Raw genomic sequence first — 23,952 nt, 5'->3', positions numbered from 1 at the left:
ATAGAGAAGCGATGCATGTGCTGCATGTCATAATGAGCTCAGTTCAAGTATTTCACTGAGCAGGCTTGGTTAGTATTCATTTGTTTGTCCTCAGTAGTGGTGGAATGTAACTAAGTACATTTACGCAAGTGCTGTACTTAATTATAAATTTCAAGTACTTGGACTTTACTTCAGTATTTTCTTTTCATGCCATGTTTTATATAAAACATTACACATTTTATGGCTCCAGCTTCTCAGATGTCTTGATTTGCAGATTTTCCTTTTGATTATTTTTTTAACAGTTTTACATATTTTTTTAGAATTTGGAGCTTTTGACTATTGGTTGGACAAAACAAGGATTGCTAAGTTGTTACTTTGGGCTCTAGGTCATGCAACAGGCAGTTATTGCTATCGTCTGACTTTTTACAAATCAAAGAATCGATTGATTAATCGAGAAAATAATAAGGAGAGTAATAAACTATGACCATAATCATTAGTTGCAGGCCTATGCAAAACTGGCGCCACCTCAACCAGCATTTGGTATTTTTAATACTGTACTTTTCCCTGATTATTCTGACATACTTTTACTTAATTAACATTTTCACTGCAGGACTTTTACTTGCAGAGGAGTATTTTTAGGTTGTGGCATTAGTACTTCCTCTAAAACTGGTGTTTAGAGGATTTAACTTGGTATAAATTAAGAATCTGATTAAAAAGACATCAGTAAATAAGTGCAATCTACAGACTGGACCAGGCAGATAAAGAACAAACAGTAGAAGAAAGGATTCAGTGATCCCAGAGAAAACTAAAGTCCGGCTTGTTTCTCCTCGTCATGTTGTATGATTCTTCCCGTGCTCACATGTTAAGTAGCCCCTGCAGCTGCTGACCCAGAAATAAGTCTGTGCAACATGGCACGAACATGATCTCTGACAGAGAAACTGTGTTTGTGTGTGTGTCTGTGTGTATCTGTATTTGTGTGTAGCTTGTTGGTATGCATAAGAGGACAAGTGCGAAGGCAGAGGGATTGTGGCCGGCAGCACGCACACACATACACACACACACACACAGAGGCTGATTCACAGCACATGGCAGAGGGCAGCTGGGAGGCAGCCAGCCTCTTCACAGCTGTAGGTAGAATAGCTGAGAGCAGAACAGTCACAATACATATGGTGGTCTGTCCACTGTATATTCTCTACACACACAACTATCACAAAAGATGTACAATATGTAGTGTTAAAACAATTAGCCATTGTCCTCTATAAATCCTTTGCACTGCCCTGCACATTCACATATTTGCACTTGGGCATGTGTAAAATTTGCCTAACAAATGTGACATATGTAAATTTTTACCTACCTTTTTTATCTACTGTATATGCTGTACTATACACAGCCCATCTACACAGTGGCCCTGTGTAATACTTGTTGTACATGCAGTGAAAGTACACAGATCCTTTACTTAAGTAAAAATACTCCATAACAAGTCCTGTACTTAAAATCCTACTTAAAGCAAGTAAAAGACCAGAAGCAAGAAGTATCAAGAGTAAAAATACTGCAGTAAAATATCCTCTATGACTTTTGTAGATGCTCAAGATGAAGCTAGTTTTAACTTCTTTTTACACAGCCTGGCATTTCAGACCAGCAATCTCAAAACAGCAAAACCTAGGGGTTGATCCCCTTCAAAGGGTCACAAGATAAATCTGAGTGGTCATGAGATGATTAATGGGAAAGGACAGGTTTTTTGTTTTTAAAACTTTACTTTAATCTTTTCTTTTTTGGATAATTGTGCCTCTTTTGGCTTCAACCTATTAAATTAAACCAATTGAGAAGGTTAGAGGGGAAATGTCTTTTCAGAGGAAGTGCTCACAACTCATATACTTCTGAAATGTGACAAGGGGCCCCAGCTAGACTCTTTTCTTATAAGGGCTCACATGCCAAAAGGTTGGGAACCACAGGTTTAACCTTTAACGGTTTACTGCATTTTATATGTTTTTAATGTAAAATCTTAATCTAGCTTTTAACTAGCTCAATTAAATATAGTGGGTTTTTACAGTTGAAGCCTCTGGAAACTTGTGATGGGAAATCTTCACTCTTTTCTGACATTTTGTACAACAGATCAATCAGTCAACAAAAACCAAATGAATCGGTAATGAAAATAAGAGTTAGTTGCATTTCTAAAATAAAAATAAATAATTGCACAGTGTTATCCAATGTGTCACTTGCTTAGTGTCAAATCATGTTCCCTTTCACTGCTGAGTCATGTATCTGCCTCCTTTTTCTATTTTGTGATTCTCACATAGACTTGTGTTGTATGTGCAACTTGCAGGACATACCTGTGTCTTGCGGCCTGACAGGAAGTCTACTCTGACTGGCTGGAAGAATCTCTAGTTTGACAATATCTGAGGTACTGGCTAGTAGCTGCGTGGCCTCCATCAGGGAGCAGTGCTCTGTACTGGTCCCGTCTATGGACAGGAGGATGTCACCTGCGTGCAGCGCTCCACACCTGAGAGAGAGACACATAGCCAGACGGCAAGAGGAAAGTTTAGCTTAGGAAACTGTCTGTGGAGCAGTAAAATCTAAGAGGTTGGTTTCACCTTTCCACCACGCTAGCTGGCTTTATCTTATCAATAATGATAACTTGTTTGCTCCTGTATATTGTTGTGGTGAGGCTGATCCCCAGGCTGGCAGAGGGGCCCTTCACTATCTCCACCAGCAGAGGGCCTGAGGCTTGCTGCACTGCCTCTGAAACAGATAATACACACACAGAGGTGACAGGGGGCAGCAAGATCACTGGATGCATCTATAGCCAGGAAGAGAATACAATCTTTACAATCAGTACATTCTTGTCTGACAAAGAAAAGACCCCCCAAAAAATGTGATCAGATCTACATTGTTGCAGGTTTTCTCAGTTGTTGTGGCACCTTTACCAAATGAAAGTCATGCAATGCAATTCTCAAATCAGTTCATTCTCTCAGGACATTTATGTATTTCTTGTTGCCTGACCCAGTGATATGTTCAGTGACTAAACCACTGCTGCCTTTCTAATGGTTTGTATCACGCTCAAGCACATTTATCAAAATGTTCACTGTGTATATTTGAACACATTCAAAATACTGCACAGAACCATCGACCATTCAAACATAAGTGTTGTATTTTCATTAATCTGGCATTATGTGGATGGATTACTGAGCAGCCCGACTGGGCACAGGCACGTGGGGTCAGGAGGCCTGTGCCCAACAGGCAGGCAAAATGTCACTGAATGAAACACAGACCAACCACTAACAGATGCAAAAGAAAAAAATACACACACACAAACAGATGCAAAATGGCTATGATAGACCTAAAATGAGTAAAATACAGAAGCAAGACCACTAACAGACTCAGACAAAGATGCAAAATGACTAAAACTACTTGCAAAACAACTAAAAACAGATACTAAATAGCCATAAAGAGAGATAACTGACCATAAAGTAATGTAAAATGCATGTAATGTAAAAAAAAAAATAAACACAAAAGACCAAAAAGAGGTGTAAATCAGCTAAAGGAGATGCAAGACAACAACAACAAGATTAAATCACAAACAAGCCAAAATAAATGCAAAACGAGAAAAACAACAAGATAGACACACAAAACAACTACAAACATTGCAGTGTTTGCGTCTCTTTCAGTCTGGGTGTCTTGCTCCTTCTTTTACATGTCTGTGTCCTGGAGATTGTTTTTCTCAAAATTCGTCCATGTGGCACTCATCCTCAGTTTTTAGGGCAACTTATCAACATGCTGTGAAAAGCAGTTTACATGTGCAACTCCTAAGCTGTCATTTCTGAGAGACATTTACACCACACTTGGTAAAATTGTGTTTACGTAGTGTAGGTATCATGGTTAGGATGCTCATACAGAACTCATTTATTTATAATTATGAATCCTCTAACTGATTCAGGCTGGAGGCAGGAGGTCTGAATCCTGAATTCCCACGTACAGAAAGATAATGTGTGTCAACTGTCCTCGGTGACCTGCCCTACTTTGCACAGACCGGTGCAAAGTGTGCGATCTTGAGAATTAGTCACCATGACCACATGGAGGTTATAATCAGGCTCTTAGTCATTTAGTGAGCTCCTGTGTTTAGCAGCATATTTTACTACAAAAGGTTGTGGATATTTTTGATTTGATTTATTCTGTACTTCCACTTTTCAAAATTGATCACAGAAAGTGAAAGCTACTTATTTATAACAGAAAACCTGTGTTGGATGTGGAAAGACATGGGCATTCATATGGTTAATGGGGGGGAAAAAAAGCTAGCATGCTGCATTATGGGAACTTAAATTTTGATAATTCTTCTATAAGTCTCTCTCTTGTGCATGTCTCCACTTTAAGGAGGCGCAAGTGTCCCTTTAATACACTGATGTGAAAGTTTGTCATCTTGCCCCCTGAAATATGCAGCATCATCAGGGCCTGTTGCTCATGTCCAACCTTGTTTTATTGAGGTCACATAACAAAAAACATCCTTAAGAAACAAAGACTGGTCCTGAAAGTTGTCCTGACTGACCCACTGCCTGAAAAATAAAATCAAGTACTACAATGACTCTGGCACAGAAAGGTAATATTCTTTTTTTTTTTTTTTTCTTTTCTTTTTTTTTTCTTTTAAAGCTGAAACCTACTATGATTCAGGAGAGAAGAGAGACCCACATATTATGATAAAACACTGAATATCACCCATCTACCCTTTCCCTGTTGAAGTGTGCTCTCGGGCCCAAGTGACTCCCCTGGTGGCGTATCCAGCACCAACACTCACTAACATCCACGCAGCCAAACGGGCCACATTATTTACCCTCAGAGCAACGCTGCCCTACCATGCCTCCACATATTCCCTGTGTGTGTGTGCTCACCCATGACAGAGACGTCATACTCAATCAGGAACAGAGCTTCCTGGCCGCTCTGCATCAGCATGGTCAAAGCGTCAGCGTGCTTTTCTCTGTTTAAAGGCATCCCGTCTATGCTCAACACCCGGTCTCCGGCCTTCAAAGTGCCCTCTCTGGAGACACACACAGAAGGAGAAAGAAAGGTAGAAAATAAATAAATAAATAAATAAAACACAGGCGACTGGCACAAGATGCTCATACAGGCGTTTAAGCACCAGTCACAGTAAATCATTAAACAGTTCCACATGAGCGTTCCCTCCCAGGTGAGATGAAGGATAAACGAGATAAACGGCCGTAAAGTCTTTGATGGAGAATTATGTTTGCTCCAGTGTTTTTGGTGCTCGCAGTTTTCATGGGGAAAAGTGCAGTGCTGCACTTGCCTCAGGATGAGCAGTGCCCTTTCTGCTTTGAAGATAGTATACTCTATATGTGTCACGGCCACAGTTTCATACAACCGCCTGAGCACACACAAGACAAGACATGATAATGCGGACATAAAAAATATATAATATAAAATATTGTTTATTATAAATCTTCAGATGCATTATTCATAAAACTCTAATTTTACATGGGTAAAAGACAAATGTTTTAAGGCAATTAGTAAAATACATATTCATTAGTCTATACATCCAAATACACACAGTATGGAAACACGCATGCATGCACACATACAATCATTTAAATAGGCTCACTCATGCATGTTCAAGACATATAATGTATACACATTAAGAGCCAAACTTTTATATATACAATATATGTACACACACAAACAGTAACCCATCAAATCCATGTCCTCACCTGTCAGCGGGACCCCCGGGTCTGACGTAGGTAACCACTAGAGGACGGGACCTGCGCCAGTCTTCATGGAAGCCTCCTAAAAAAAGTAAAACACAGAGATGAGTCAGTGCAAAATTTAAAGCTAATTATTTCTACTTAATGGTTTATTTTAAAAAAAAAACAACAACAACATCCACCTACCTCTCATGACAAACCCAAAGCTGTTTCCCTCCTTGTGTAAACACACCTCTATGGTTTTGGTTATGACTCCTGAGGGGGTCTGAACTGAGAGTAGAGAGAAAATGACACTACAATTTGTATCTATGTCTTGTAAGTGCTGAATCATGAGAATTGAACAAAGCCTTGTGAAAATATGTTTAATTAATCTCAGTGGAGAAATGAATTCTCTGTATTTGATCCATGCTATCGATTTAAGAGCAGTGGACAGCCACAGCACTGCGCCCGGGGACCATCTCTGTTTCTGAGGCCAATGCCTTGATCAGGGAAACCCAATAAGTATTGATTAAGGTGATTTGCAGGTTGAGGTTAAAACGAGGCTAAATATAGTTTACAACTTTGAAAACCTGTAGGTTGTAAATGTGGTTTTAACACAACTGAAAAGGCTATTTTTTAATGTAAAGGAGGTGTTCTTTACAAATATATACATGAAAATGAAATAACTGCTTAGTGTAACCTAAAATAGAAATGTCTAAAAAAGTATACACATAGTATTTTAATTTTTTTAATGCTTTTATTAATTTACTTCAAATTAATGTCTGTGTTTTTACTTAGCTGTAATTCTTGTCTCTCTGTAAAGCACTTTGGTCAACATTTGTTGTTTTTAAATGTGCTCTATAAATACACTGACTTGACTAAGATGCACATGCTTTGGTGTGGGAGGATATTAAAGCAGCTGAAGAACACAGAAAAACACACAGAAAAAAACAAAAACATGTAGAAAAGCCACAGTGAAGATGAGTGTAGAAGTGAAATGAGATGCCAGACTTCATTTGGATGTACAGGTCTGAAGCTACAGTTAGTTTTTGTTTTCACCGTGTGGAGCATCACTAATTAATCTCATTTCCTACTTGTATAATTTGTTGAACTTGAAAATACGCAGCATATTTATTGTTAAGAGGATCTTCCATTAATGCACTTCCTTGTCTTCAAAGGCTCCATTAGTAAACACAAAGATATGTGAGATAAGATCTGTACTTATATATGAACTCATATACTTCTATAATAACATTCATTGATGGAAAAAAATTATGTTTCCATGACACCATAGCTCTGTGTTGAACTGTATCTTTGAAATAATTTGCTTTAGGTCTTAGAGCACAGCTTAGAAATGATCGTGGTATTGGCTTTGTGTTTCTGGTGCTCTGTCAGTCCCTCTCCACGTCTTCTCTGTCGCTCCACCCAGGTGCTACCTCATCAGTCATCAATGAGCGGCACCTGGCTTTGAGTGAAGTGCTTAAAAGCTCCTGTGCCAGCAACAGAAAAGAGAGGTTTCTAACATAGGACTGTTGAACTTATGTGTTTTGTGTTGCTGTTGTGTTTTGACTTTGTATCTTTAGTCCTTAGTTATTTTGATATGTTTTCACGTCAATAAATCCCGTGGATTTGGTTGGGTTTTTTGGTTGATTTGGGTCAGTGGTGGACTGTTGTGCAAAACCTTTAGGGGCACCTGAGGGTGGTGAATAACAACCTGAAAGGACAGTTTTACTAATAAATAACAGGATACTTAGATGAAGTCTGATTTTGACAGGCAGCCAAGATGATCTGGGAAGCATTTTGTTAATGCTAGTGTGATATGAACAGGGCACAGCTACTCTCGCAACTCTATTTTCAACTTCTGTATATCCTTCCTTTTGGATATAACCATGTTTGTAACACCTGGAGGGACGTAGGGAGAACACTCCATATATTATCAGTGTGCTGAGGCAAAGTGATACTCGGCAGCCTGTTTTCTTGAACTTGCTCTGAAGGGAAACATTTCAGCTTTTATGTGTACTCTTCTTAAATATCTGAACATTTTCTACAAGTGAGTGTCTCTGTTTGGTCAAGCAGAAACATGCAGACATATTATTATTAGACACTAAAATTTAATGTTGCGCCCCCTGGAAGTTAAATGTCACAGGTCTTCAGAGCATAAGCCAGAGCTCTTTATGGTTAATAAGCTCGTTGATAACTAATGTATTTCTCATCTGTGTGCATGCTGACATACAACACATTTGTTTCAGTTTGTCTAAATGTCTTTCTCCTATCTGCACAGATTTTCAGGCAGAATATCATGTCATGGGCTTCACCTACCGAACGGAGGCAGCTCGTACTCCACCTCCAGCACAACTCGTTCCCCGATGTTCTTCAGCAGGCTGATAATCTCATCATGGCGAAGCTTTGACAGGTTGATGCCATTCACTGACTTGATGTAGTCTCCTACATTCAGCTGGTCACTCCTGTGGAAAGTGACAGACACGCTCACAGATTCACTGTTGTTGGTTTTTGGAATTGCAGTTGTGGTTGTTTCTTATTGAAGGGGCAAGTTTAACATCTGTAATCTGACACATGTGGCTCATAATGATAAACCCACATTTAATTATCAGTGCAGACACCTACATTAAGGAACTGACCATTTATAGCAAATGTTATATAAATTGAGCAGAAAAGACTCTGCTGTTTGAGGCAGCTGTGAATTAATCTAAGTTAATCCACTTTAATATTATTAAACACCTACACAAACATAAATCTTGATTAAATCAACAATACTAAATACCACATGAGGAGGAGGTTGAGGAAGCAAACGGCACTGGCATGAGCGAAATAATCTGAGTAACAATAATAAGTGTCAGATTGTACACTTGCATCATTTTCACTGGATGTTACTTACCACACAGCTGTGAATAAGACAGTCACGGTGAAGCACATTGGGAACAGCTGATGCCCAATCATCCTATAGTGACGCGACTTCAGCAATCTGCTTGGACTGACAGTACGCTTATTTCTTGTTTTTTACGAGCCACAGCTTTCACTCTCATCACGTCAAACTCTCTGAGCCACCTGTTTGTTACAGTTAGGCTCAACAGTGTGTGTGTGGGGGGGGGCTAACAGCAACATATTGGCCCCAAAGCCTCCTATCAAGTTGATCAGATCATGGTCAAAATGAGATGCAGCCATCTAATCTGAATAAATGCTACAGCTGGGTTTTACTGCGTGATCCTACGGTGTAAAAGAAGCAGAAATGAAAACTGATACAGTGATAGAAATATGTTGAATATCCACACTAAGTAATCATGATTTGTTGTGGTAATTTGTGCTCAAGAGTTGTGGTAATTTAATTCTAAATCCTGGTTGTTGTATGTAGCCTAACATACCACTGCTACAATTATTAATAATCTTATTATTATCACTATAAATCTTTGTGGATTGTGCTACGTTCTCTTTCCTCCTGCTCTGTCTCTCTTCCTCTCTCAACCCAACCAGGCGAGGCAGATGGCCGCCCAACCAGAGCCCCGTTCTGCTTGTGTTTCTAGCTTCAGTTTTTCCTCAGCACTGTAACCACTGTAGTGCTTGTTCGTGAGGGACTGCTGGGTCCCTGAAAATAATATTGTAAAGAGCACGGTCTTGACTTGCTCCATATGAGAAGTGATTGATGATGATTTGGCGCTATATACATAAAACTGACTTGGCGTACAGAGCCAGTTGTGTAGCATAGGGAGAGTATGTTGGAGTGGGATGGCTGAAAGCCTCTCCTCGTCAGACGCGGACAGAGATGACTGTACATATGTCATTCTGAGTCAACACGCTGCTCATTGGAGAGCTAATTAATCAAATAGATGTTGTGCCCTGCTCGCCCCTCTCACCTTTGGGCTACTGCCAATCAGCACTGACAGCAGACAGACAGACAGACAGACAGACAGACCGACAGATGTCTTAACCAGCAGAGCTGACCGGCCTTGTCATCTGGTCCAGTCTCATCGCACAATGTCTCTGTCAGTCTCTCTCCTGTCTGCCTGCGTGTCTCTCTCCACCCAGTAAATTAGCGAGCACTTCCACACAAGCATGAAGTCAGCTGTGGGAAGACAAGCTGCTTGGAAGAATTAGCACAGTGTCTGTCTTTAAACCTCCTTGGACTTGACAAGCGATGGCATATTTGGCCAAGACATTTTCATAGAGGCTGTGTCATTCTTACAAAACTGTGTGTGTGTGTGTGTGTCTCTCTTCAGTCACACGCTGGTTAATCATCATGAAACGTGAGTCTTCTGCTACATTTTTCACGAGGCTGATGTTGGGGAAAATGAGTTTAATGTCAGTAACGCTTGGGAAAATTAGTTTTAAAGAGTTGTAATTAAGCCATCTTTGAACGTAAAAAACAACCTCACATCAGAGTTATACTGAATAATTACCACCATGCAGCGAATTAAGCATTAAGTGACAAAAAAATTTTTTTAAAAATTAACATCTAAATTGATGTTAATTAACATCTAAATGACCACATCCTATAGTGTCATGGGGACAAGCCCAGCTGTGGCATTACTCTGTGGGTCAGCATCACACTGCTCTAACCCAGCGCCTGCAGTCCTGCAGTTAGGGTGAGCTGGTGTAACTTTGCAACACGTGTGCATTTGCGGGAGCAGAATAACAAGTCCGGACAGCTCTGCATGGTTGCCAGGTTTTGACCGCATCACAGAGCAGAGATCTCACCTGGCAGCTAGCCCACCTGGCCGTAGGTTTGACACTCTGGGCTTGCCGTCCTTATCAGACCCTCCGGAGATGGTGAGGCCGAGGCTGCTCCCTTCCCTTTTCATCAGGTCCACCGTGGTCACTCCTCGGTACTCTTCTGCTGACAGATAAAGACAAAGGCACAGATCCACAGTCAGCGTTAGCGTCTGCTTGACAGAATCACCCCGTCTGAGAGGCAACGAAAGGCTCCTTTCTTCATCTTCCTTCCCCGAATCTCTCACTGAAATGCTCTGTGACACACAACCACACACTGTATTTTCTTGCTTTCCTGTCTTTTCCTTGTTCCCTCAAATCTCTCAGTCTGAGTGAATCTTTGCGATGGCTTCAGAGGAAGGAGGAGGAGGACGAGTCTTAGTGTGGTGTTTTATTAAAACCATTCTAAATACTGATAACAAATCAATGCATCATAACACAAAATCCTCAAATTGAAAATCATGGCAGACTCATTAGGTCATAAATTGAAATCCAGTTGTATTCTTAAGTGAATGAAAATTAGTGTGACATTAACTCTGATGGATACGTGGTTATATACTGTCATCAAAGGACTCATTCTGTCTCTGTGGTCCACATTGTGCTGTGCTGTTAAATCACTCTACGTGAAGTCCACTAAGTGTGGCTTAGTACCAGTGACAGGTATGCCACACAAGCGTTTTTTCACCTTATCTAAGCATTCAAAACAATGCAACATCAAGCAAAATACAGCAGACACGTGACTCTATATGCACACAGGCAAATACGCCATGACTCCTCTTCTTTTTGAGGACATGGGTGAATTAACATGTGCAACAGCATGAATCAGAAAACAGATAGAAAACAAAATGCTGGATAGTCAGGCTTGACCGTATTGTACCTGAAAGGCTGCGCCTTCTGGACGAATGTGATTGGTCACTTCCCCCCGACTCCTTGCTCCCCTTAGAGTATGGTCCTTCATCTGAGGAGACAGCAGGGAGGTATGGAAGAGCTGTTGGGCAACACTATAGTCATACAGTATGTGAGGAAGCTCTGCAGCAGAAGGCTAAATGAACACGATCATCCATTGCACATCATGACAGCTGGCCACACTTTAATGCTTTGAACTGCACCCTGGGTAATGGGAGGGAAACATCACTAAGCCAAAAGCCACATCCATCCGTGAGGCATTAGCTGAAACAAAGTGATCAGCCTGAACCTCAGGAACCTGGAAGGTCGCTCCACTTTGTTTCCACGACAATGCTATAAAGGGGTCAGGGGTTTAAAATAGCTCCTCTCTGTCTGCAGCAAAGACCTTTGAAGACCATTAATTTAACACAAGAATACATTTGCGGCAAGCTTGATGTATGCAACTACTAAAGCATGGGAGTTTTCCTGGAGGAACAGCATGCAGTTAATGGACTGTTCGGCCACGGAGAGAAAATGATCATTTTCATGTCATTTACAGCAGCTGCGACAGAAAGCTGGGAAACGTTCAATCTGCTCGGCAGGGGGAAATGTGTGTATATATGTGTGTGTGTATGTGTGTATTTTTCTTTCTTTCAGTCACAGTGGGACCCATTTCTGACACAGCACTGGGCTGGCCTCGGATTAGCAGAGCCACTGCCCGGGCCATCTGAACCTGAATGCAGTCATAGAAGCATGTCAGCAGTCACAGTGAATGAGGAAACTGACTTGGCACTTCTTTAATCCTGTCCAGCGTGGATTACCTTTTCAGCTGTCCAGCACAGTGATTGAACATCATATACACACTTAAAGAAGAGCTGTGCCAAGTCCTCTCTTTTAAGTGTGGAGGGAGCTGGTTAGTGCCTAATACTACAAGCATCAAAGTCATCACAAACAAAAGTCTCCAATGTCCTGCTTCAGTACTGCACAGTACACACACTGGTCTTATCTTTGTTACCCCTTAGTCAGAGACTGTGTAACCCACAAACCAGACTGTTTTCAAACTGTGAGCCTTCCTGCTGGTATTCTGAAACAATGGAAAGTTAGTTATTGATCTGTCCCGTTCACCACAGGAAGTGCTTACAAGCAACAGCAGTAGCTGTGACACAGCTTGAGGAGGCACTTCAACACCCTCAGCGCCCAATTACTGCAGTTTGCCTCGAAAATGTCGCCGCTTCTCCAACTTATTACTCAATCAAATCTGAGCGCACAGACACCAACACGTATATATTTTTAGATTTAGTGTTACTCTTTGCGAGGAAATCGTTAACAACCGAGGTCAATCCGAACAAACGTCTTTTTCGAAATCACCGAAAAAGACGCTCCAGAACTTGCCTGAGCGTCGTGGCGTTTTTAAGTTTTCTTCAGTTTCAGAGTAATCCAGTGACAGTTGTCTGTACATCCATGGTGACATTGCAAACAGGAATTGCTAATAGCGAGTTCGGCATATTTTTAATGGTGCTAATTTGCCAAAATGTAACTAAATATAGGCTTAAAAAAACGGGGCTGAGGTTGTAGTCCACAGCAGAACTCCCCTAATCCATGGCAATATTATACTTCCTGTTTACGTCCCCCAGAACTATGATTTTGATTATCTACCAAAAGGAAATGAGTTCAAGATTAATATCCATTAATATCACCTTTTGTCATGTTGCACCATACATGTAGGCCTATAAAAATTACAATAATTTCTTGTCATCATTCAAAAGCTAACATCTCAGGCCTTAAAGCTTTTTCCTGTTTGACATGAAAAATGACATTTCAGTTACTCGTGACATGTCTTTTTCTTTTCTCTGTGCTGATTTGTAAAGACTGAACTAGGGGAGGGGAGTGCTGGGAGGGCATCCAACCCACTGCCTTCTCTCTGTCCACATCAAGTCCCCATGTGCCTTCAGTCAGCTCAGCTAAGAGGCATGGATCCTTTGTCAAACTGTCTCTGACCTGAAACCTCTGGGTGAGCCCTGGATACAAGAAGTAAAGAATATTCATCCTTATAGTGCACACAGCTGCATGAGTCAAACCTCTCTAAGAAATATCTTTACTAGACTTGCATATTTTAGTGCTGTATAGAACATACATATGCATAATGTGGTATTTTGCACTAATTTACACACATCCCTGCACAAATACCCCATCCAGTAGCTGTGAGGCACAAACACACATACACAAAGTGAGTGACACATCACAAACACATTAGGCTGGGCAAAAGCCCTAGTAACCATGCGGGCTCCTGGGGGCCCTGACAGTCCAGCAGCTGTCATTGCAGTCAAAAGGCAACGTTAGCTCTGGGTTACGCAGACCCCAACACGCTGCACGTGACTGAATGCTACTGTATCGTCAAGCCATCCCCCAGCCATCCTCCTCCAGCTTAAAATAACCATCATTCATCCTAACGGTTAGAATTAGGATCAAAATAGAGCTGATTGATAATAAACAGCCCCAACAATGAATCAACTACTGTAAAAACAACAACAAAAAAGAAGCATTTCTGTTTGATGGGGAAGTCAGTGATTGGCTCATGGATATGATTTGCCAGAGACGCTGAGTCTAAAGGAGAGTGTTGCACTGACTAAAATAAAATTCTACGCTCTCACATAAATATGTGGTGAGTTAATTAACTCCTGATTTAATTCAGGGCACTGTATGCCATCCCTCCCATAACCAATCAGAATGTAGGTTAAATATGGGGGCAGCTCTGACAATGACAATGAAATCATAATGCTATTTTCAGAAGTAAAACTTTATTTATAAACTGGGCCCCGCCAGACCCAGTTTACGTTGCTATATCTGCCCCAAATACACTTGGCAGGATGGTATAAGGAGCTGGTGGTTGTGTCCCATGACATTTAAATCTCTTGCAGTCTATCGCTGCCATTATGCATGCATTGTATTGACTCAACAGTGAGCGTAATACATTACAAAGCTAAAACATAGAACAGGAGAATGAATCAACATATTTGCATTTGGGTTAAATGGGTTACAAACTTGTTGTTGCTGCCTCTCAGATGAAAATACAAGAAGCTCTTTACAGGTTAGTAAATGATCCAGGTGATCCCCCCCCCACACACACGCACACACGCACACCCTAAAATCCTCCACTACAACAACACAAGCTAGCCCCCTTAACTCTGCATTGCAAAAGATCAAAGTGTGGTTCTCTTACCAATGCTGTTCTTGGTGTCTCTCCTCAGACCACACAGCATGGCTGTAGTTTAAGTCAGTGCAGCCACCCCTCGGGAAGCAACCCAGGCTTGATCTTCAGTAGTGGACAGAGATTTGAGTTTCCCCCCCTGAGGTAAAAGCAAGCCGAGAGACTGAGAGTCTCAGCCGCTCAGATAAAACAGAAACACCGTCTTCGTTTTGTCATTCCCTTTTCTCTCTGGTCCAACATTTGCTCAACCCTTGTCCTTGTTAAAAACCCAGAGAAGTCTGGAGCTCCAGAGGGCAAATCCTGCTCCTCAAATGGTCTCTAGTTCCCCTCTCTGCTTAAACTTGTTGTCAAAAAGATGTCAGCATTAAATGATTCTTCTCAATCCCTTAAAAAATATGCATCTACTAAACTGTCTTTCTATAAAATCCAAAGCAGGGGGAGAAATGGTTCGCGTCCTTTTCTTGCCATCTTGCCGTGGTTCTGTTTTTGAGGCATTCTTACTAATGGTTCGTCCTTTTTCCAGAGGATTTATCATCCCTTGTTCATACACTCACATGAGCTCACACATAACCCCTTCTCTCTCATACAGAGCTAGAATGAGTGTGTTTGCTCTCTCTCTCTCTCTCTCTCTCTCTCACTCTCTCGCTCCCTCTGCCAGAGGGGTTCAGAGAGGCAGGCACACACGATAGTCACTCCCTCCCCCAGTGCACTCACACACTCACACACTCACACTCACTTTATCCATTTCCCACCAAGTCAAACACATCTCTCCCCCCACTCCCCTCTTACACACACACACACACACACACACACACACACACACACACAGACAGATTAAACATGACAAAAGTGCACGCTCTCAACTCTCTGCACAATTAACACCACCTGCACATTCATTCTCAGACTGAGCCTTACACAGTGTCACAGTTTTCTCACACAGAGATTGCACCCATTTTATAGAGCTTGTGTTCACACAGTGCTACACACACACACATATACACACACACATGCATACAAGCACACATCAGCAAATGAAAATTCCTGTTCAGCTGCCTGTTTGAGAACATCTCATGTTTAACAGCTGAAAGTCATTCAAACTGTGCAGTTGTTGAGCATGGGGCTTTGGTTACAGATTCTGTTTGTGATCATGTGAAAAGAAATGAATGATATGCAGTTATGAGAAGAAGGAGCATTTCTAGGGCAATTGTGTGAAAATTAAATGCATGTCATCTAAAACCTGATATCTTTTGTTTCCCCCTCTGGAAGTGGAAAGGACCCTTCCCACCCTCTGAGGCCCCACCATCCAAACACAGAAGGACTAATGGGTCCGCTGGTTGACCCGTCACCACACACACACCTGTCTGACCATTTGTCATGCACACAAGCCTCGACGCCTGCCACTTCCTGACCCCCGCTGCTGCCAATATCACCACCAATAACAACGACAACAACAAACGCCCTCTTCCAGCCTCACTGGCTGGCAGAACCTCTGATCCTTGTCTGTATCATTTGTAACAAGTTGTCATCACTGAGACTTTGTGGAGGCAGGGACGCCTCAGAAAAACCACACAGCTCACCAAAATTCACACATTTCCAATGTGAAATTATAACCTCTGTTCTACAACTGCCAATCGTAGAGTGTGTAAAGTGATTACAAACAAACATTTCCATGTTTTTACCCGCTGTTGCATTGAGCCTCATTAGTCAACTGTACCAGTGGACACAATACTCTTTGGTGTAGATAATTTCCTCTGAGACTTTTGTCCTTAATACCCCATTTACAATGTGAGCAAGCATAGTCTTTCAGAGCGAGACTAATTAATTTCCAACAGAATAAAGAGAATCAGGAGACGGAGCGGTGTGCTGGACTGATAAAAACCTCTGGGAACAGGGTGGTAAACGTTGGCCTATAATAAAGATTGACTCCTCAGCACTTCCTCTGGACTAGAAATCAACATTATTGATGCAGGGGCAGTGATAATGTGATGATTAGATTAGAAGCTTTGATTTTATTTTATTTTTTTGAGGTGAGGTTGGCATCCAAAACAGAGGCTCAACCAAAAGGTGAAAAGGTGAAGGACTCTCAACTTGTATTTGGTGGTGGTTTGTACCCTTTCTCCAAATTTTCCATCCACATCATTTAAAAAATCCTCTTGAGAACATTCTGTTGTTAAATTTTGAATGGACAATCTAGGCAGGAGCGCCTGAAACGCAACCTCCTCATCGATCGAACTGACCACACTGCCATCTTATGGTGATCGGCTTCCATTGCAAGTGAAAGTCTGAAAAAGCAAAATGACTAATTCACTTGTCAGCTGGCAACAGATCAGCGTGTGACAAGAAAAGAGCCAGTGGATGAGGATGTGTCACATGCAGGCTTGCTCAGGCTTTAGTGTTCACCTTAAAGGACATTCAAAAAGAAACACTCTGTTTAACAGGCCTGCTGCAATTGACGTCAAATAATGTTTGCAATTTGGTGACTCTTTGGAGAATGACTTGAGCTCAAGTCAAATAATTTTACACATGCAACAAAACCCCTCTTGGTAACACTTTATTAGTCCTCTTGTTTGGCATTTATAAGTGGTATAAAGCATTTAATAATTGCTCATAACACAGTATAATGTAAAGACGTCAAAACATCTTTAAGACATATTTCATATTATTACAACTGTGTTTCCTGTATAACCATTCATGAGATGTTTATACAACAGCCTCCACTTATGGGGGTCCACAGGAGGAGTTCTAGTTTACGTATGCACTAATAAACTCCTATCTGCTTATAACTACATTGTAATGTGTAAATGTTTACATATTGCTGCCTGTAAATGCTTAAGAGAGGGAATTAAAGAAAAGTGTTGCCCTCTTGTTTAGGCAAAAAAAACTAAATTATCTCTGGTTTTACCTGTCCTTTTTTCTTCCTGTACAATATTAAAGACATCAGCTGAATGTGTTAACATTTCCTAAAACATGACAGAAGGCTTTACCTTTGGTTCTCCCCCTGATGATGCCCAGTCGACATCTGAGAGAAAAAGAGAACATCCTCCTCTTTCCCCCCGAGGACCGGCTGCCTTTCCTCATTGAATCTGTCTGAGGGAAGGCGAAGGAGAGCTGCTTGGGAGTGAGGCGCCCCTTCCCAAACACCACCCTCGCTGACATGTTCATTTTCTGACCGGTGACAAGGAAAAAAATGGATCCTGTCCTCTCCCTGACACTGTCACCATCTCTCAGACGTTGCCGCCGTCTCTGCCCGTCCTGCTGCTCTCATGTTCTCCTCCCATCTCTGGAGAACTTCCAGTCCTCCCAGGTGAGTCTTCCGAGCCCACCCCAGAAACAGGTGCAGGTTTTGTTTTTGTTCTTTTTTTTTTTAAAAAGAGGAAACATTCAGGTCCAACGCTGTGCCTGTTTTATTTTTTCCCCCGACCACCATTGGTAACTCACCTCCACATCCAAACAGCCACAAGCTTAAATGTTATGTTTTTGCATCTCTGGCAATGTCAGTTTTACAGGAACAGATGGCAGAGGGCTCAGGGCTGTGGGGCACAGCTTGCCTGCCAGAATGCAATGGAAACTTTCTCTGCAGGGAGCCGCCTCTCAACATCGCAATACAATGTACAATCTGAGCTGGCTGTTTCAAGGCAATGACTTTCAGTACCATTCTTGATATAACAAGCTACACAATTCGATGAGTGTTTCAACTGAGGATTTGTCTCAGCATGCTGATACATGGTGCCAAACTGAATCCTTGCCCTTTGTCCAAAAACCTGCAAGGTGACTGTGAGCTGGCATCTTTACAGTTGCCAAGGACTCCCAGTATGACTCCACTCTTGGCTTACTCTGCTCATACATGGAGTGTGTGGGACTTTCAGATCCAGGAGATCTGGTGGGTCAGTCGTAGAAACTAGGTGAAGGAGAAACAGGAGGTGCTCAGGTAACACAAGGCTGAGCATGAGGTGTGGTAGGCCTCTTTGAGACCCAGAGAAAGCTGGGTCAACACAAAATTTCAAAATACACCTGTGATATTAAAAAGCACTAAGTGATAGTTTTGTGAGGTCAAATATCATCCTGCTGAAATTTGGCTCATTTTACAGTGTTTTCATAACTGTATACATGGGTCACAAACTTTCTTTTTGTCAAAATTAAAGTGAGAAGCTATGTCATGCTCAAAATCACAGCTTGCATGTTGAAAATTTGGTGAAACTGGCCCCCGGACACATCTACCGGTCAGGGACGGTCAAATCAGAGATGTTCTGAACCATGATGCACCATGGGAAACGTAGGCTCAAGTGTTTTTGGAGCTTGAGCCATAGTATGGAGTAGAGGTCAACATACTGTATATCTACTGTATATCTCAGCCTCAGTGTTAGCAGTTTTGACCATTCACTTTCTCTGTTTGTAACAAGTTCCCCAACATAATGGAGGAGCAAAACCAAATCTCTGAAGTACCCCTTAATCCCCACAAATCTTCATGCTCCTTGTGGCTCAACTTTCCATTATAGTCCTAGTGATTCTTTAAATTTATTTGTACTGTAATTAAACATGCTTAAATATCACATTTTCAGTTTTTATCTTTTTTTTCATTGCTGTTTATTTGTCCAAGAGACCTAGGATACATTTGGTGAAAGTTAAATAAATAAATAAAAAGAAAAAACTGAGCTGAGTCCATAATGTTCTTTGAAAGCAAAAAGCCTTACAAACTGGGAAAAGCATGTACTCTTTCAAAAGCTACCCTGGATCACATCTTGAAGGCAAAACAATGTTTATACAAAGTTATGAGGCCTCTTCCATTTATAATATGGGTCAACACACTTCTTCGGGCATCTTGCCCCTTTTGTTCTGTTCCAGCATCCAGTCATCTGGAAGTAGGTGAGGAATAACCCCACATACCCCCGGGGAGAATACAACCAGCTCTGTAGCCACTGCCAACTCACGTGTGAGCATTTCTTCACCATTTTGACACCTGTGTGACACACGAAAATAGCTCTAGTCTCTGAAGTAACACACCCCAAACGAACTACCTATTTATAACTCCCTGTTGACTCCTGTGTCTGCTCATACTCATTTTTTTTTTAATTAAGAGTTCAATCCACCAGTGATACTAGTTTAAATGGCAATCAAAACAGTTACTCCTCAACATTAACCTCAGATACACAAGCAAGTTTGACTGACTGAAAGCCAAATAAATTTATTGAACATTTTTTACACCATAACTTGGTCCTCAGACCAATATTCCTGAAATTTCCCAACAGCAAACCGTAAAGATTGCCTAAATTATTACCATCTCAGCCAACAAACAACCCACTAAATTCAAAACTATGTGGATATGAACCTCTCTCATCCATTAAAATGATATCAAATATAAAACTTCACTTTCAGACGTTAAAATTTAATCATATTTCACACATTTGAGAATTTCTGACAGGGAATAACTGCAGAAAAAAAACAACCCATGAGCCAGTTCCCATTTTACAGCGTTTATTGTGAATGAACAGTTTATTCGTTCTCCTCGCTCCTGAGCCTGGCGTTGGGGTTGGTGATCTTGATGGCCAGCTGAGCTGCCCTCTCCACGATCAGCTTCCTGTTCTTGGAGGAGACGTTGTGGGCAATCTCAGCACAGTGAGTCCTACAGAGGTAAAGAAAAGGGGTTATTAATTACTGACAAGGCATTGAATCAAACATCGTCAAAGTCAAACTTTGGGCTGTGATTATATTGAAGGTTTACAACATAATGTCATTCAAACATCCAGGATGAGAATACCAGAGCCAAACATAAAGCCAAATGTCTAATACAATTAAGCTATATTAAATAATGACCTTGCTGCTTAGAATGATTTAACAAGTGTCTCCTTTAAAAATTAGCAGAGCTGAGTGTTGCAGCAGCAGCTTTGGTCTAATGTAGCCCAATCAATCTTTTATAATTTCACGCAGCTGTGGAGGGTAATTTTAATTCTAAGACAAATCACTGCTGTGTTGCAGAAACAACTCAATGTTTTTGCCATTAATCTATTTAAATAAATGAACAACCACGCCTCATTTGTAGTTTAAATGCATGGGATTGACAGCCAGTTGTAAGTCCAGTGTTTCTAAAACATGCTGATGAGGGCAAGTCATAACAGCTTCACTAAGAACACCTCTTAAACTAAAGTCTCAACACTCAACCTCACCAGAGAATGGAAGCAATTACTTTTAGAGTAACATGGTGCCACAACCTAAGTTTCTACCACTGTTTTCCCACTTAACTGAAGGATCAATTTAAAAAGTGGGGAAAGGCAGACTAACAGGTTATCATTAAATCTAGGGAGAGATTGATTCACAGATCACATGTTCTTAAAACAGCTCAGTGAGCTGAATTTCAGCTTAGCTCTGGCTTTTTTTTCTTAAACTTCAGCTGATTAGATTTTGCTTGATGTGCAATATATCCTCACTGGTCAAACTAACACTTTCATAGATTTGTATGTTCAAAAATAGCAACTGGCTCCTCAAGTTGCCAAACATCTCAACAGTTCATTTCCCTCCTAAAGCCTGGCTTTGTGATTTGCCAGATTGTTTCATGGAGATATGTGGGAATGTAAATAGCATGAACAGAGTTTTAGACATTAGCTGCTGGAGAGTTTGATTCATCATCTAACATTACAATTGCAAAAGTTAAAAAACTATCCCTGTCCTTGCACTGACTTCAAGGCTCACACTATCCCTTCTAATCTGCTGTTGAATTCTTTCAGCATGCAGTTACAAACAATCGATACTCTTCAAACAGCAGATCAATTTAATCCCTGCTCTAAGATTTAGTGGACAATGCAGATCATCATCATCATGGCTTTCTGTAGTGAGTGAACAAAAAACAAAATACAAGATTCCTGGACAGAGGATTTCTAAAAGACAGATTGTGTCTGTGTCACTGCAGGCACTGAGAACATAAGACAGAGTCTGACAAGGGTCTTAACATTTTCACAGCTCCAAAGTAAAACTACATTTTTTTTTTTAACTCTGTGCTTGATGGTAGGTCACTCCATACGACCAAAGTTCTTGGTTGTTATAAACCTCACTCCTCTAATGCTTTCAGCTACACTTGGGAACTCTTCTTTAAAAGTGTGAGCTGATAAACTTTGGGGCTATTAAGCTTCATTAAGCTATTAAAGATAATCTATGCTGCCCTTCCTCTTTTAAGTTCCTTTTTATAAAGCCTAATTATTTCTCACATGAAACTCAGTAACTATTAGGGTAGTTTAACTTCCTGAATTAAAACTTCCTTGTGGCTTGTTGTTTGAGGATACTTCTGTGTACTTACTGATCACAGCCTGCAGTATTTATTGTGTTACTGGATCTTTAATAAAATCCTACATTGACTTATATCACGCAGTTACATGGCAGAGTATACTAGTTCAAATCTTGCTGTCATTCAGGGGTCAGTTCACCCACTCTGCCCTTGGGGTGTCCAAACCAAACATGTAGTTATGTCTTATTTGCTTTGGTTTTTGACATCTGTGACACAGACTTCTGCTGCCACCTCAACAGAAATACTGGAGGCAAAAAGGGTTTTTCTTTCATGGTGCTCAAGACACTGAAGAATTAAATTTGGGAAAACTCTACCACAATAACATCAGACAAGATGGGACATACAAATGTCAAGCAATTTCCTTTCTTGTTTTAATGGTCAGTTAATTCATTCAAAGCTTCTAAAACATGAACTGTTTGTTTCTATGCTATGATGGCTACAGTCAACTTGATGTGGGCAATTTTTGCAACAATCAAGCATCTGAATTGCAAATTAGAATGAAATGTTCAAAACTGCAGCTCCATCTGTTCAAAAAATGGTTGCATACATTTTTAGCCAATTTGCACACATTTCTATAGAATAGAAATTAGATAGGGCTGAACATGTCTAACCCATTCTCAAATTTTGGTTCCTACAAACTGGGAAATCGGTTTGTCAAGGGATAATATTACAAGAGAGGAAAAACAAAAAATATTCAATTAATCAACAAGAAAAATTACTGTTAGCTGCAGCATTTACAAAACTCTATCCACCTCTGTTATACTGAAGTGACGGCAAAACTCTCAGCAGGTATCTCAAAGTCTCTCCAAAACAAACTATGTGCAGTCCAGACCCCAATAACCCTGATAATGATCTACATTATTCTTACAAATGTGTATGGATGACTTACTTGTTACTCATCATCAGGACCTCGAGCTCCTTGACGTTGTGTACCAGGAACTTCTTGAAGCCAGTTGGCAGCATGTACTTGGTCTTCTTGTTGCTACCATAACCGATGTTGGGCATCAACATCTGTCCCTTGAACCGCCTGCGGACCCTGTTGTCAATACCTCTGGGCTTACGCCAGTTTTTCTGTAGAAGATATAGATGGTGCAGCGGTTAACTGCTTGCAGGTCCATCATAGTGAGTGAAAAGAAGTGGGCCAACCATGCTGAGTGTCTTGTATGTGATAAGGACTTACCGCAATCTTGACATATCGGTCAGACTGATGGCGAATGAACTTCTTGGTTCGCTTTTTGACAATCTTGGGCTTTGTTAGGGGCCTGAGGGCTGCCATGGTGACTGAAAACGGAAAGAGAAAATCAGAAATTAGGACTACAGTCGATTCAGCATCATTATGCCAGCTTCAGTGTTGCAGCATTACACCACAACGTGCTCTGTGTTTCAAGGTGTTTATTAACGTAGTTTTAAATAGGAGCAAACGCGCACATAATTGTCAGGAAAACACATTTAGACAAGGTGTGGAGGATAATGCAGCTAACTCACTACCACAATTACGGACTTGAGCTTTCACGGAGCGTGATTAACAGCAATGATTCAAGTATCCAGTCACTTAACTGTGGAGTGAGCCTCAAGGTAAACGTGTTGACCAGCGTTAGCTAGCTATCATCTACCGTTCAACTCGGTGTTTAGCTAGCTAGCTAGCCATGCTACTCTACGTCAAGCAACAACAGCTTTAGCAGTTTGGCCTGGACTAAATTAAAGAAAAAACACATTTCAAATGCTGGGAACTGCTAATTGTTATTTCACAATGCTTGTCTGTGAGCGTTTACTGAACACGACAACTCCATTTCACGGGTAAAGCGCTGGCTGGCCGGCGCTGGCAGCCGCTTTAGCAGCAGCGCCTCATTCCAAGGCGACACATTAAAAGACGATGTAAAGTGACCAAATGATCAATATTATCCAACATGTATGGAATGGAAGTGTATAATTAATAACCCATATCAGGATGGCCAAAAAATGCCTTAAATCGCACGGATTATCATAGATTGTCTCGACTCACCCGCCGATGTAAATCCAAAAGGGACTTCAGCAACGGCGGAAGGAAAGAAAAAGGACTTCCGTGAGTCTCGCAAAGACTTATGGGTAGTGTGGTTTTCAGGACTACAGAATTTTTACAGCGCCTGCGTTCAACTGAAATGATCGCTTTTACTTTCTCAAAACTTACTAAGTGAAAAATTGTGAACCTCTTAGTACTTATT

General features: G+C 41.1%; 2 protein-coding genes across 8 annotated transcripts in view; both read right to left on the bottom strand.

The window, feature by feature from the left end:
• Nucleotides 1-17,954, bottom strand: part of LOC108889487 (glutamate receptor-interacting protein 2) — a 33,143-nt gene extending 15,189 nt beyond the window's left edge. For 3 of the 7 annotated variants that reach the window (XM_018685935.2, XM_018685937.2, XM_018685943.2), the window contains exons 1-9: nucleotides 17,463-17,954; nucleotides 11,263-11,343; nucleotides 10,374-10,512; nucleotides 7,983-8,128; nucleotides 5,871-5,954; nucleotides 5,691-5,766; nucleotides 4,860-5,005; nucleotides 2,571-2,718; nucleotides 2,310-2,479 (exon numbers count right to left, since the gene is read on the bottom strand). In XM_018685935.2, the coding sequence (XP_018541451.1) occupies nucleotides 2,310-2,479; nucleotides 2,571-2,718; nucleotides 4,860-5,005; nucleotides 5,691-5,766; nucleotides 5,871-5,954; nucleotides 7,983-8,128; nucleotides 10,374-10,512; nucleotides 11,263-11,343; nucleotides 17,463-17,640 (1,168 nt within the window). In that variant the 5' untranslated portion in view covers nucleotides 17,641-17,954. Of the gene's footprint in view, nucleotides 1-2,309; nucleotides 2,480-2,570; nucleotides 2,719-4,859; nucleotides 5,006-5,690; nucleotides 5,767-5,870; nucleotides 5,955-7,982; nucleotides 8,129-10,373; nucleotides 10,513-11,262; nucleotides 11,344-14,490; nucleotides 15,982-17,462 lie in introns of those variants that run through there. The other 4 variants (XM_018685936.2, XM_018685941.2, XM_018685942.2 and 1 more) reach the window with 4 other exon arrangements.
• A 1,979-nt stretch (nucleotides 17,955-19,933) lies between these two features.
• On the bottom strand, nucleotides 19,934-23,915 carry rpl32 (ribosomal protein L32). The gene is made up of 4 exons (XM_018685934.2): nucleotides 23,754-23,915; nucleotides 22,932-23,032; nucleotides 22,641-22,822; nucleotides 19,934-20,098 (listed from the first exon to the last, which is right to left on the bottom strand). The coding sequence occupies exons 2-4, from the start codon at nucleotides 23,025-23,027 to the stop codon at nucleotides 19,969-19,971; spliced, it is 408 nt and encodes a 135-aa protein (XP_018541450.1). The 5' UTR covers nucleotides 23,028-23,032; nucleotides 23,754-23,915; the 3' UTR covers nucleotides 19,934-19,968.
• Between the last annotated feature and the right edge of the window lie 37 nt (nucleotides 23,916-23,952).

The sequence above is a fragment of the Lates calcarifer genome, linkage group LG6, assembly GCF_001640805.2.
Source record: "Lates calcarifer isolate ASB-BC8 linkage group LG6, TLL_Latcal_v3, whole genome shotgun sequence".
Classification (NCBI taxonomy): domain Eukaryota; kingdom Metazoa; phylum Chordata; class Actinopteri; family Centropomidae; genus Lates; species Lates calcarifer.
This window is presented reverse-complemented; position numbering and strand designations above follow the sequence as displayed.

What these genes read in the sequence shown, in the direction of transcription:
- rpl32 (XM_018685934.2), bottom strand. Translation starts at nt 23,027, where the DNA reads ATGGCAGCCCTCAGGCCCCTAACAAAGCCCAAGATTGTCAAAAAGCGA. An exon ending in ACCGATATGTCAAGATTGCG is followed by an intron (nt 22,823 to 22,931) that starts GTAAGTCCTTAT and finishes TATCTTCTACAG; the next exon opens with AAAAACTGGCGTAAGCCCAG. An exon ending in GTCCTGATGATGAGTAACAA is followed by an intron (nt 20,099 to 22,640) that starts GTAAGTCATCCA and finishes TTACCTCTGTAG; the next exon opens with GACTCACTGTGCTGAGATTG.